The sequence below is a fragment of the Nymphaea colorata genome, chromosome 12, assembly GCF_008831285.2.
Source record: "Nymphaea colorata isolate Beijing-Zhang1983 chromosome 12, ASM883128v2, whole genome shotgun sequence".
In the NCBI taxonomy this organism is placed as follows: Eukaryota; Viridiplantae; Streptophyta; class Magnoliopsida; order Nymphaeales; family Nymphaeaceae; genus Nymphaea; species Nymphaea colorata.
In genome coordinates, this window is record NC_045149.1 from 18,160,150 (window position 1) to 18,172,461 (window position 12,312).

Genomic DNA, 12,312 nt, shown 5'->3' on the forward strand with positions numbered 1-12,312 from the left:
CAATTTAGCATGATTATAAAAAAAAGAGTATTTACTGTTAGATGGTTCAAAACACGACTCTACCAGCTGAGATGCATCCCAAAACACTCTCTTTTTTTGTGTAAAAAAAAAAAAAAAAATCCCCCCTCTTGGCTTTTGCAAGTACTTGTTGAAAAGCAGGATTTTGTAAAACAGGGTTTCTAAGAAACCCAGTTTCATGTATTGCCAAACGCTCGCTCCCAAAACGCTATTATGGAAGCAAAAAAAATCAATTCCTGCAAATAAATAAGATAAAAAGAAAAAATAAAATAAAATAAAAGGTTGAAGGAAAAATAAAATAAAATAAAAGGTTTCAATTCCTATCTCAGTATAACCACACACATATATATATATATATATATATATATAACCTACATATACTACCATCGATCGTAATACATTTAATAATGATAACCAGAAGTTCGTTAAAACAATAAGATTTTTTCTACCAATTGATCACATTAATACTTTTGTCTAATGATCATCGATTACTTGAACTTGATTATCAAGTAACCATTTACCACAAATATGAGAGGTAACAATTATGATAGAATTTCGCACAAGTTAGGTGTTATGTCTTTTCACCTACAACACACACATGGTTATTGCGTGGTTGGAGCCTTTTTCTTTTGGTGGTTGAGGCGTTTTATTTAAAAGACCATCTACTCTACTATGCATGCATAATGTAATGTGTGGTTGGTTCAAAACTTAGGCAGATATTTTGTAATTGCTGTTTTTTTAACTTTTATTTTAGGAGTTCTTGAATTCTGAAATATAGAAAAGGCATGAGTGAAAAGATTTTTTGTTTACATTTGAAAGGAACAAGATTAGTTTTGTTTTTTCTTTTATGAAGAGGTAGTTTTTTTGTCCTTCAGTCCCCTTTTCCCCTAACTCTCTGATGAATATTGAAAATATATAATTACACAAAAAAACTTTAATAGCATTTCATATTATCAACAGCACGTATAAACATCTTGATATATTTATAAAAACTTTTTTATATAAAACATGCTTTGCTTTAAGTTGTTTTTACCAAAAATATGTATTTTTATTATCAAATGTTGATGATATAACGACCATTAGTTTTTTTTTTTGTTATAAAAATATTAATAAAGTCTAAACAAATGATCAACTTAATATACATTTTGCATGGACTTATTCTTACAGTAAAGTTAGATTAAAAAAAAAACATCCAATGTTTTTCTCTTCTCTCTCCCTCACCTTTTGTATATATAAGCTGCTGAACTCCGATACTCATAATTTAAAAAAAAAAAAATAATAATGTGTCATGGCTGTCATACTCCTACCACATCGTCATCTGCACTTATATGACACACAGCCTGACCATATATAAATTTGTTTAAAATATGAGTTAACAAATAAAAAAAGAAGGAATGTTTTAAATAAACAATAGGATACATTAGTTAGAAAAAGAAACCCCATGGGGGGCCGTTTGAATGTCGGGTATAAAATATTTTTTTTTTTTTAATAAAGGTTTCACACCCACATCAAACGCGGAATAAAACACATGGGGGTATTATTAGGAAGGATCCGGAACTAAAATACTCCAATTAAAATCGCCGGATAGCTTTTTTATTCCTCCGTTCAGCCGGATCAGATTTTGACATAATTAACCTTCAACTTAAACTACTTATTTTTAAATTGATATTTTAATATATTTTTTTTCATTTATGTGTGGATGCCCTTTAAAATTTAAAATTTTACTAGTGCCTCTCAACCAAAAATTTCTATTTCGGACCTGGCCTTACCACATAAAGGCACCTCCCCATGTTTTTGTTTTTATATGGCATAACGGGCGTCGACTCAGGTACCCAACGGCGACGGGTACCTGGTTCGAGTCCTGACTCAGGCTTGAAAAAAGGTATGGTGTCGGCTTGGTAAGATTTTTTTTAAAAAACATATTTTATTGATTTATATATATATATATTATAATTAATTATGTTTACCTATTATTTTATATTAAAAATTGTATATCTTTTAGTTTAATCCAACCGAACTCGAACTCGGGTTTTAGATGTCGGACCGCGCCGAGGCCCTGATTTCGAGTGCCGGGTCAACCCGAACCCGACTCCTTGTTGAGCCAAGTCGGGTTCGGGTTGGGCCAGCCCGATGCGCAAACTTAATATGGCATCCTGTTATATATGTCCAATTGTATTGGTAGAATCCACTTGGTCCAAGTGACATGACATGAGACCACCGGAATAATTGATGTTAAATGAGCATAGTTCAACAAACAACTTTGCTCCGGAACCCCAATAGAAAGAACAAAATTAAAAGTTGGATATCAATGGCAATGTTAACAATGGCCCCATGATGCAACAAAAAGAATGTGCATGTTAACTATCATGTATGGGCTCAATCTCGCCTTTATGAGCACCAAAAACCCCCAAGATTTTGGCACTTCCATACTCATCTCTATTATGACGTCCCAGCCATCATCCACCAACTTTCTAAGAAAATGATCAGTTCAGGGAACAAACAATCCCCAAAAGATAAACAAAATATTAGCAATGAGGAACTTAGAATGCGAAACAATCGGATAGTCACATATTCAGATTCAAATATAAATAAAGAAAAGTTATATGCAATTCCGAAATCCGATTTCACAATCAGAATCTAATTTTTATATTTATATCTGTTTTTTGCCAATTTTTAAAATGTAAGAGAATGATATATATATATATATATATGTCTAAAATAAATCTGATCCAAATGTGTATCCGAAGGCGATCAGATATTTATCTTTATTCAAATTTGATCGGATGTCATTTCTTAAATCTGAATTCGATACGATTTCTTAATCTGATATTAAAATTTTCTTCCATATATGATTTTTTCAAATTGGTTCGGTCAGATATCATATTCAAATTGAATGTATTGACATTCCTACTTATAAGTATTTAATTTGGTACTTTTGAGCTTAAATAGATGCTCCTGGTGCCATCTGGATCCAAATAAAAGTCCATATGGGGCCAAGCTGTAGTTAAGTCAGGCCTCCGGCTCCGGTGATAAATGCCCAAATCTTTCAATTGAGACCATCCTTATCTTCTACTTCAATGTTGTTCCATGCAATATTCACAAAAAAGAACAAAAAAGCCAATGAGCACATAAACACTAGCGACTTTGGTCGGTAGGAACTAGTGGCGGAGCTAGGATTTTTTAGCTGAACGGCACTCAAGTCACATGCACGAGACTGATGTGGGCACCACATGTAAGTTTGAATTTTTCCCAAACTCCCATGTATTTCCGCCACTGTATAGATCTGTTTTGTTTTCTTCTTCACTTTTTTCCTTCAATAATTGTCTGCAATACTGAGACAAGATCCCACTGCTGGTGGCTAAATGACTTTTTAACTTTGTTGTGTCCACCTAACCCATTCCACTCAGTACTTTGCAAGTTGCTCCCTTCATTTTCCTGGTTATGGAATTTGGTGATTTGCTGGGCCTGTGAGAGATTTCAACAAGGAAAATGAAGAGACAATTACAACATCATAGTAACTTAGAATTTTTAACTTATTCCTTCCTTTAATATTGTTAAGACTTTTAGATTGAAATATTATAAACTAAAGCAGAAACTCCAAGCGGGGAGCAGACAGAGGGCCTGGCCCATCACCCGTTGAAGCCTGGGTTTGGTTCGGGCCGATAATGAATGGGCTAGGGTCCGGGCCTAGCCAGAGCCCAGTTAGGCTGGTCGAGCTTTTAAAGGTGAGTTGACTGCACAATGCCCACCACTAGGGGTGAATACGAACCGAGTCGAGCCCAAGTTCACTCAACTCGAGCTCAGTTCGATTAATGAAACCTCGAGCTCGATAATAGCTCGACTGAAGTAGCTCGAGCTGGACTCGGCAGTTACGTGTTGCGCTTGAGCTCGACTCGATTAAGGGTCGACAAACTCGTTTGAATAGAATTGATATTCATTGTTACGTGTTGAGCTCAAGCTCAACTTGATTAAAGCTCAACAAACTCGATTAAGGCTTGAGATCGACTTGATTAAAGCTCAACAAACTCGATTAAGGCTTGAGCTCGACTAGGCAGTTATGTGTTGAGCTCAAACTCAACTCGATTATTTGAACAAGTCGACTCATGAGCTCGACTTGTGAAGCAAATTACTCGACTCAAATTGGTTCACGAGCTCGACTCGTTGTTCACCCCTACCCACCCCCAATCACAATCAACTATTAAAAAAATAATTTTCGTGTGTCACTATAGATAAGTTTTCTCTTCAGAAAAACAAAAGGATATTTTTAACTTTCAATCTGCTACACCACGTCAAAAACACATAAGTTTTCTCTTGAGAAAAGCAAAAAGGTATTTTTTTCAATCTCAACAATCTAACTGTCTAATCTTAAATCAAAAACACAAAAGGTATTTTCTTTTGGATTTAAGATGAAAGAGGAATCAGGAAAGTCTAATCTTAAATCTAAGTGTTTTAAATCTCAACAATCTGACGCCATCAAACACTCCCTTACCAGATATGCTATGCAAATATTGCGGGTAAACCACCCAAATAAGACATTTATATTTGTTAATTAAAATTTTCAGATTGTTAAGAAAACTCTGGATAATCAGTTAAGAAGTGACAGGTGTTTTACAAGCAGTTATTATTATTTATTATTATTGTTAAATTGCTTGCCGGTTTAAAGGAAACCAGTGATGGGGATGGAAGTCTTGGAGCTTCCATCTGTTCGAAGATCCTTCACTCCTCTCTTGTTGGGCGTCCATCCATCCATCCGCTGCTGTTGGATTTCTCCCTCTTGACTGGAGAATACCAAACAACAAAAGGCTTCATCATCATCATCATCAACGACGATCCTGGTGGTTTCACGCGTCAAACCCTCATCCTCTCTTTCTGGATATTATCCAATAGCAAAATTTCGCTTCCTCACGTTTTCTGCGTATATATCCTCTTCCTCCCTCTTTCTACAAGGTGGGCATCTCTCTCTCTTTCTCTCTCTCTCTCTCTCTCTCTCTCTCTGGCGCGCGCACGCTCTCTCTCTCTCTCTCCTACCCACATGCTAAAACATTAGTTTGGTCTTGCTTAAGCAATTACCTTGGATCCCTTGTTCGGAATTGAAAATTATTTTTGGTTTAGTTGATGGTGGTAGCTGTCTCGATACCCTGGATGGGCGGACGAGGAATTTCTAGGGGTTTTTAGAATTATTTGCGTTTTTTGGTTAATCGCAACGATTTTTGAGGCTCTATTTGAGATAGCGAAATCGGAATCTCTAGGGTTTCGTGCAATTATGCATTTTTTGGTTAGTTGTGGTCATTCCTGTGATGGTGTCGGGACGGGCGTTTTGGAATGAATATCTAAGTTTTTTTTTTTAGAAGGATTGTAGTTCGGTTACTCTTCTTATAGTGGGATCTTGATTGATGTTGGAGGGACTTCTGGAATTCCTTGGGAAAGATTACATTTGTAAACTTAATGTTATTGTAATGGTCTCTTGGTGAACCGAGGGCGGAAATTCTAGAGTTTTTAGCAAATAATGCATGGATTCGGTTCATGATTTCGTGTTCTTTTGCATTCACAACTTCTATATCTTCTCCTTTTTAGTATTTGTTATCGTTGTGACTTTGGAGGCGTTCTTCGTCTCGGTGCCTGAACTATCTTCCTGCGTGTTGAAAACTTGAAACTTCCTTTTTGCTTTGTATTTCAATGTTTTTCTTTTTTTATTTAATTTTCCTGTTTGTGTTTGAGCAGTTTTCTGCTTCTGGTTGTTGCGGGTGTGAAACAAGAGCTAAAATATATATATGTAGGTGCGCGTTTCCTTTGTATGGCAGGTGTAGATCCTCTGGTTTTGTATGTCGAATCAAGATGCAAAAAGATATGAAAAAATTAACTTCATGAGTATAGAATATAGATAAGAGCTAAGGATGCATGTTCAGAAAAGATGTTTTGGTCATCTGAGACACAAGACATGCGTCATACAAGGGAAGACTTGGGTGACCTCTCACGAGAGTACTATGGCAACATATGCTAGTTCTTGGAAACAATTATCAAATAAAACCCGCATGACCAATAATTTCTTTAGAAGAAACAAAATGAAGTATCTGTTTAGAGACTGCACATACTCCCAGTAATGGGTCACAGAGAACTGGGAAGTTCTCCATGAGAAAGAACGGCAATTTCAACAACTGTGTTTGTCAAGTACTCGAATATCACCAACCATAAGGATCTAGCAGCTCCACAAAAGCTGGTCATTTGCCATTGCAAATCTTATTTTTGACAAACAGATGATTTAAAAACCAATTCTTTTAAGATCACTAACTGGAGAAAAGCAGCATATAGAGGTTGGGCCAGGGGCAGTATTCTATAGTCATGGCTTCGGGACATCCTCTGAAAGTAAGAATGAACTAGGCATGACATGAGAGTTTTCTGAAAAGTCAATTCTTTACATGCTAAATATTCATGCTACGTGCCATTCAAATTTCTTTATCTGAATCAAAGAAGGAGGATTATCATCTTGGTAAAATTTTTAAACAACAATTCTAAATCATTAACATGAATAAAAGTATGAAGCAATATGTCTGTTTTACAAGGTGAAATACAATGCTAAGTCAAAAATTGAAATGTAGTACGTGGAAGAAAGTAACAACAAATCAGATTAAAGAGAACTCAGTGGATCTAAAGGAAAAATATTGGTCGTTTGGCATTTGTGTAACTTTGCATGGTAAGTGTTAGTGTATCTGAATGGCATGTAATTTTAATTTAACATAAGATATGGATGCGAGGTGAAGTCTTTGTTACATAAGTCTGTCATTGAAATGTGGAAGAGAGTTATTGATCACAGATGAGGAACACTAGCCACTTTTGTTGCTAAACTTTGGTCATCATATTGCTAAGTAGAAAAGAAGAAACTATTAATCTTGCTTGTCTGCAGTCTGATGCTCTCTTCTGAATGCCACTGAGGAAATATAGTTTTACTCTCTCTCTCTCTCTCTCGCGCGCGTGAACTTGTGCTGTTGTTTATATGTGTACCATGTTTTCTTGCTAGTTTGCCTCAAAATTCATTTATATGTTTCACCTGGTCAATAACATCTGATGACGCTGCTGCGCATGTCGTGTTCGTATGCCTGCCAAGTATTGCTCTGGGGATGATTAAGATAAAAAAGGAATTTTTTCAATGAAACTGTAAAGAAATCATTGTAGCTCTCTTAAGTGCAAATTGTGAAAAATAGCAATCTAGGTTACAAAGACTATGATGCTTTGCATCTAAGTGCCAGGACATATGAAGAGTTCTAGTCTATTCTAAAGTATGTGTCTAATAAACTTCATGGTAAAATGAATTAGTTGGATCGTCTAACTTTGAATCCTTTGCCTTTGTGGTATCTTTTTGTTACAATCACTTGTTTAGTGTATGCTAATCATGACTGTCCTCGGCTGCTTGCGGGTTTCAGGACCTGTTGAACTATAGAATAGTCAATTTGACTTCTATATAGTCCACCTGATTTAAATATGCTGCCTATGCATGTTGTTGCTGGTATCTAGGTGGTGGTGCAGGTATTTCTAGGTAATATAATATTGCGTTTTGTACACTAAATGGTACATATATATGCACGTTTTACATTTTCTAAGTTTCCTCTGTTTCCTTACCTTCCTCCTGCCTCTCAACATGACACATACATGTATGTGGTCTCATGTTCTTGTTCAGCGTATGCTCTTTTTAAGCCATTAGGTGCTGTTGAAAATAGGTACAGTTAACACTATAATAAATTGTTGTTTTGTACTGGAACATTTTTTCTTATGTCCTCAGTGTGCTTAAATCCAGTCATTAAGGCCAGATTCCAGAACTAGCATAGGACATGAACTTAACTGTTGTTCTGGTGCCATCAGATGAACTTGAAAGCTGTATTTTGAGTAGGGTGGGCTGATGGATATCCAGTACCTGGCCCAACTCGGGCCGTGGCCTTAGAAATGGGCACCAAGCCGGCCTGATAAGTTATTTTTAATATTATTTTATTTAAAATGCATATCTATTTTGTTGTAATTAATTATAAATATTAAACCATATTAAAAATATAATTTTTATTCTAATTGGGCTGAGCCAGGCCTCGTGCCCAGATTGCGAGCAGTCGGGTCGGGCCCGGGCTGCAGTCAAGGGCTGTGGCTGAGCTGAGGCCGACTTCTTATCAGGCTAAGCTGGCCCGATGGCAAGGCCTAACTATGAGTGCTAATTGGGGTGTGGTAAAGGTTATATATATAGAAGATCTTTTTCTGTCATTCTGTATATAAGCTGATTTGACTTAGTCAAGTTGTGGAGGGACTGGAACTGCTATGTAGCCTTTTTGATGTTCATCACATGTTTTTTTCGATCATATTTTTGAAGCAAGTTAGTTGACCTAGTTTGAACTTTGAACAGCCTAGGTTTGAGGGTGCTCTAGCTTATGCTCACCAATTTATTGGAAAGTGCAAATGTTCTATCTGAACTTCAGTCACCAACTGGGCTACTAAATCATAGATTGAGTTCTGTGCACCGTTAAGTGCACGCAACCTACGCAGTAAGGGAGGGGACATTTTAGTAATTTTTGAGAAAGGTATGTCCTTTATAGTCTTTTTATTTTTTTCGATTTCCATTTTTGTTTTCCCAAAAAGTTTTCTTTTTGTGTGCAGAGGGTATTTTCCTCATAACCATACTGGTGCATGAAAATTTCAATCATGTTAAGCTGGGATGTCTATGGTCATAGTTAGACACTTGGCTATTCTTTTTGGAGCAAATATTCTGTCTGAATTCCATTCATCAACTGAGCTAATGAATTATGTTAAGATGGGATGCTGCGATTACAAGCCATCTCATGGAAAAGAGGGCCAAAGCCCTTCCCTCCATGCCTCCTAGGTCCAATGCTGCTTCGATGCACGAGTACACCTTCAGCTCGGTGTCATCCTCTACCTCCATAACCTGCAGGATAGTAATGCTCATGATAATTAAATTGGCAACGTGCTGTTAACGTGCCACCAGCTTAATCAACTATACTGCACCTCTTGAGGCGTTGTCTTGACCTTCTCATCATGTTGCCTTTTTACAAAGATTTTGATTGTACAAATCTCTCACTTCTGTTATCCCATGTTTTTAAAAACATGGATTGCTCCCCAATTTGTTTTCAAGCTACATTCATGGTGTGATCATCCTTCTGCAGCAGTTCTATCATCTCAATTGAATAAAATCGGCTATTTGAGAAATTCAGGGTCTTTGAGGCATGTGTAATTTTTAGATTATGCTTGATTAATAATTAATTTAAGTTTATACGTGTGGTGAGATTCAGGAGTGGTTCGGTTGGGACTTGGTCTGATACTTAAAAATATGGATAAGCAAGGGCAAGGGCAGACCCCAGTAATGGGTGTAGTTAGTGGAGCAGGAGCGATGCCTTATAGCACACAGCCACATCAAGCTGCTCAGATGTTGGGCCCTGGGACTGCTGCATCTGCTGCAGTTAATGTTCAATCTGCAGGTCAGTCTGTTGCATTTGCCACCTCTCCTGCTCAAGTGGCTGCTCAGAACCAGCTCATGTATCAGCACTTGCATCAGCAACAGCAAGCTCATCAACTTCAACAGCTCCAGTTGTTTTGGGCTAATCAGATGCGAGAAATAGAACAGACTGTGGATTTCAAGAATCATAGTTTGCCCTTGGCAAGAATCAAGAAGATTATGAAGGCTGATGAGGATGTGAGGATGATATCAGCTGAGGCTCCCATAGTTTTTGCAAAGGCTTGTGAGATGTTCATTCTTGAGCTGACGCTTAGGTCATGGATACACACTGAAGAGAATAAGAGGCGGACACTGCAGAAGAATGACATAGCTGCTGCGATCACGAGGACAGACATATTTGATTTTCTGGTCGACATAGTACCAAGGGACGAGTTGAAGGATGAGGTAGTCGCCGGAATCCCCAGGGGTGGATCACTGCCTATTGGTGCACCACCTGACGTGATTCCGTACTATTACATGCCTCCTCAGCCTGTTGGTCCAGTAGGAGCACCAGGGATGATAATGGGGAAGCCTATCATGGATCCAGTAGCTTTCACCCAGCAGCATTGTCCTTACGTGCCACAACAGATGTGGCCACAGCCTCCCTCTCAAGAGGAGCAGCAGCCAACACAACAGCAGCAGCAGCAAGCTTGAACGTGATTCCGAGCTGTGATAGTGCTGGACTAGAACAGTTTCCATTGAATGTGTGTCTACAGATGCTCATTACTATGTGAAACATTGTTCTCTCTTTCCCTCTCTGTGCTTGTTCATTGTGTAGGAACATAAACAGTTCAGACCCGGATAATTTAAATGCGTTGGGAATCAAATTTGGTGTTCACGACAGCTAAAAGAATCGACGTTTTCTTACATGGAATGGCTTGTGTGTGTGTGTATGTGTGTGTTTTTCAATTCTTTTGCTTTAATTTAAATAAATACTTTTATTCTGTAAAATATGTAGAACCGGAAACAGGAACTCAATATGGCACGTTTAATAGGCTTACTAACCATTTGGGTGGAAGTCTAATCGTGTCAAAAGAACTTAATGAGTTTTTAACGATGGGAAATTTCCCAACAAGCCAATGGAACCCTACAACAAACCTTACCTAGACATGTCTCAGACGGTATTTCTGCTGTTCCATACATGCCTTAGCAACTCTCTCTATCATCAGACGACACTTTGGTCCTTCTCAAACACTACCCAAATCATGTTTAGAGAGAGAGAGAGAGAGAGAGAGTTGAGTTGAACTGAACATTTTCGAAGAGCTTTCATGGATGTGACTTGTTTCATGAGAAGGCAGTTTCATATTAGAGGCTTCCCACTGTCCCAAAGGCGTGGGAATGGGTTGGCTTATACAAGAAGTTGACACCTCCTAGAATTAAACCAGTGACTAGCTGCCTACCAGTCCAAGACGTTGACACCCACAAGAATTAAACCAGTGATTAGCTGCCTACCAGTCCTTGGTTTGACCAGGTATGACGAATCTCATAGGACATACCATTAGAACTGAGAGTCACTGCTTTGTCAGTTTATCGTATTGAAGATGGCATCACACTGGGAAATGTTTCTTCTTTAGAGTGTCAAGTCCAGGTAAAGAGCACTTGCTTCACTAAAAGTGGAGGAAATTCCACCATCGTCATTCAAACAAATTATTTCTTCTTTAAAAGGAAATGCATATTATAAAATGCACCGATTATCATTTTCAGCTGGCAAACAGTTATTGTTGCTTTTTAAGATGAAAAGTTTTCAGCCTTTGTCGAAATCTTGGTGACTTGATAAGCAAATCATGTCATAGAAAAGCCGGAGAACTGGTTCCAATTAAATAATTGTTCGCTCATCATGAGCGCTTACAAAGCTCAACTGTTAAAAACTTACGTCCGCAATTTGACATATTAGGCTCCTAATTGCACCCTGCGCCGTTGCACTATACACCAATATAGCATGTGATATCTTCTTTCATAATTTTATCTATTCTTTATTAAGCTCATGAACATATTATTTCATGAAACAACCAAAGCAATACCAAAACTTTCTTTAAAAACCAAATCAGCTTAATGTTTCACATAGTTTAGTACGGTTGAAGATCTACAAAATCGATCCAACCCCATGATCAGGAAATCACTTTTCTCTTTGCTTTCGGAAAGAAACAAATAATTTCACTTGTCATCACATGAATGCTGTCATGCTATGTGCAGATTGAAGGTACAGTTGACCAGGGCAGCAACACAAGGGATGTCTTAGTTATGCAGACAACTGGGTCCCACTTATCTTGTGGTCTGCGGCCGAGGCCAATGAAGCCGCGGCACGTGGATTAGGCAAGAGAATGGTGCCATGTGATTGGCTGGACAACCAAGGATTTCTTGTTTACTTTTTAATTTATTATATAAAACTGAAATGAAACCCCAAAAGGAGAAGAAAAGGGTGAAGGCATGTTGTGGCAGTAGTTAGCTCAAAAATCTTTGAGGAATTGAAGAGAAGCTAGCAGGGTCCCCCTATTACATGAATGATCGAGAGAGACCAAACACAACCAACAAGAGGAAAGCCAAATAAAAAATGGGTAGATGGTGAAACCAAGATAGAACCAAAAGGATTGGCAAAGTAGCGCGAGCGAGCCCTAGTTGTCAATGGGTAGTCATGGTTCGACTTGATGTCCCTCCCCTTATTGGCTGGAAGGCTGGCACAAAACTTGGAGACGAATACTTTCGTCCTAAAGTTTATTCCTGCATCAACTTACTTAGAGAGTTAGCACCCACAGGAATCGAACCAACCAACATGAATGGGCCATGCATGCCAAAATCCTTGGGGCTTAGGG

General features: G+C 38.0%; 1 protein-coding gene across 4 annotated transcripts; it reads left to right on the top strand.

Moving 5' to 3' along the window:
• Nucleotides 1-4,692: 4,692 nt before the first annotated feature.
• LOC116265689 (nuclear transcription factor Y subunit C-3-like) lies at nt 4,693-10,369 on the top strand. Of its 4 annotated transcripts, none has more exons than XM_031646490.2 (3): nt 4,693-4,965; nt 8,399-8,573; nt 9,294-10,369. In XM_031646490.2, the coding sequence occupies exon 3, from the start codon at nt 9,338-9,340 to the stop codon at nt 10,154-10,156; it is 819 nt and encodes a 272-aa protein (XP_031502350.1). In that variant the 5' UTR covers nt 4,693-4,965; nt 8,399-8,573; nt 9,294-9,337; the 3' UTR covers nt 10,157-10,369. The 4 variants fall into 4 exon arrangements, with proteins under 4 accessions (XP_031502350.1, XP_031502347.1, XP_031502351.1 ...); XM_031646487.2 differs by having other exon boundaries at nt 9,300-10,369; XM_031646491.2 differs by lacking the exon at nt 8,399-8,573.
• The last annotated feature ends 1,943 nt before the right edge of the window (nt 10,370-12,312 follow it).

What these genes read in the sequence shown, in the direction of transcription:
- LOC116265689 (XM_031646490.2), top strand. Translation starts at nt 9,338, where the DNA reads ATGGATAAGCAAGGGCAAGGGCAGACCCCAGTAATGGGTGTAGTTAGT.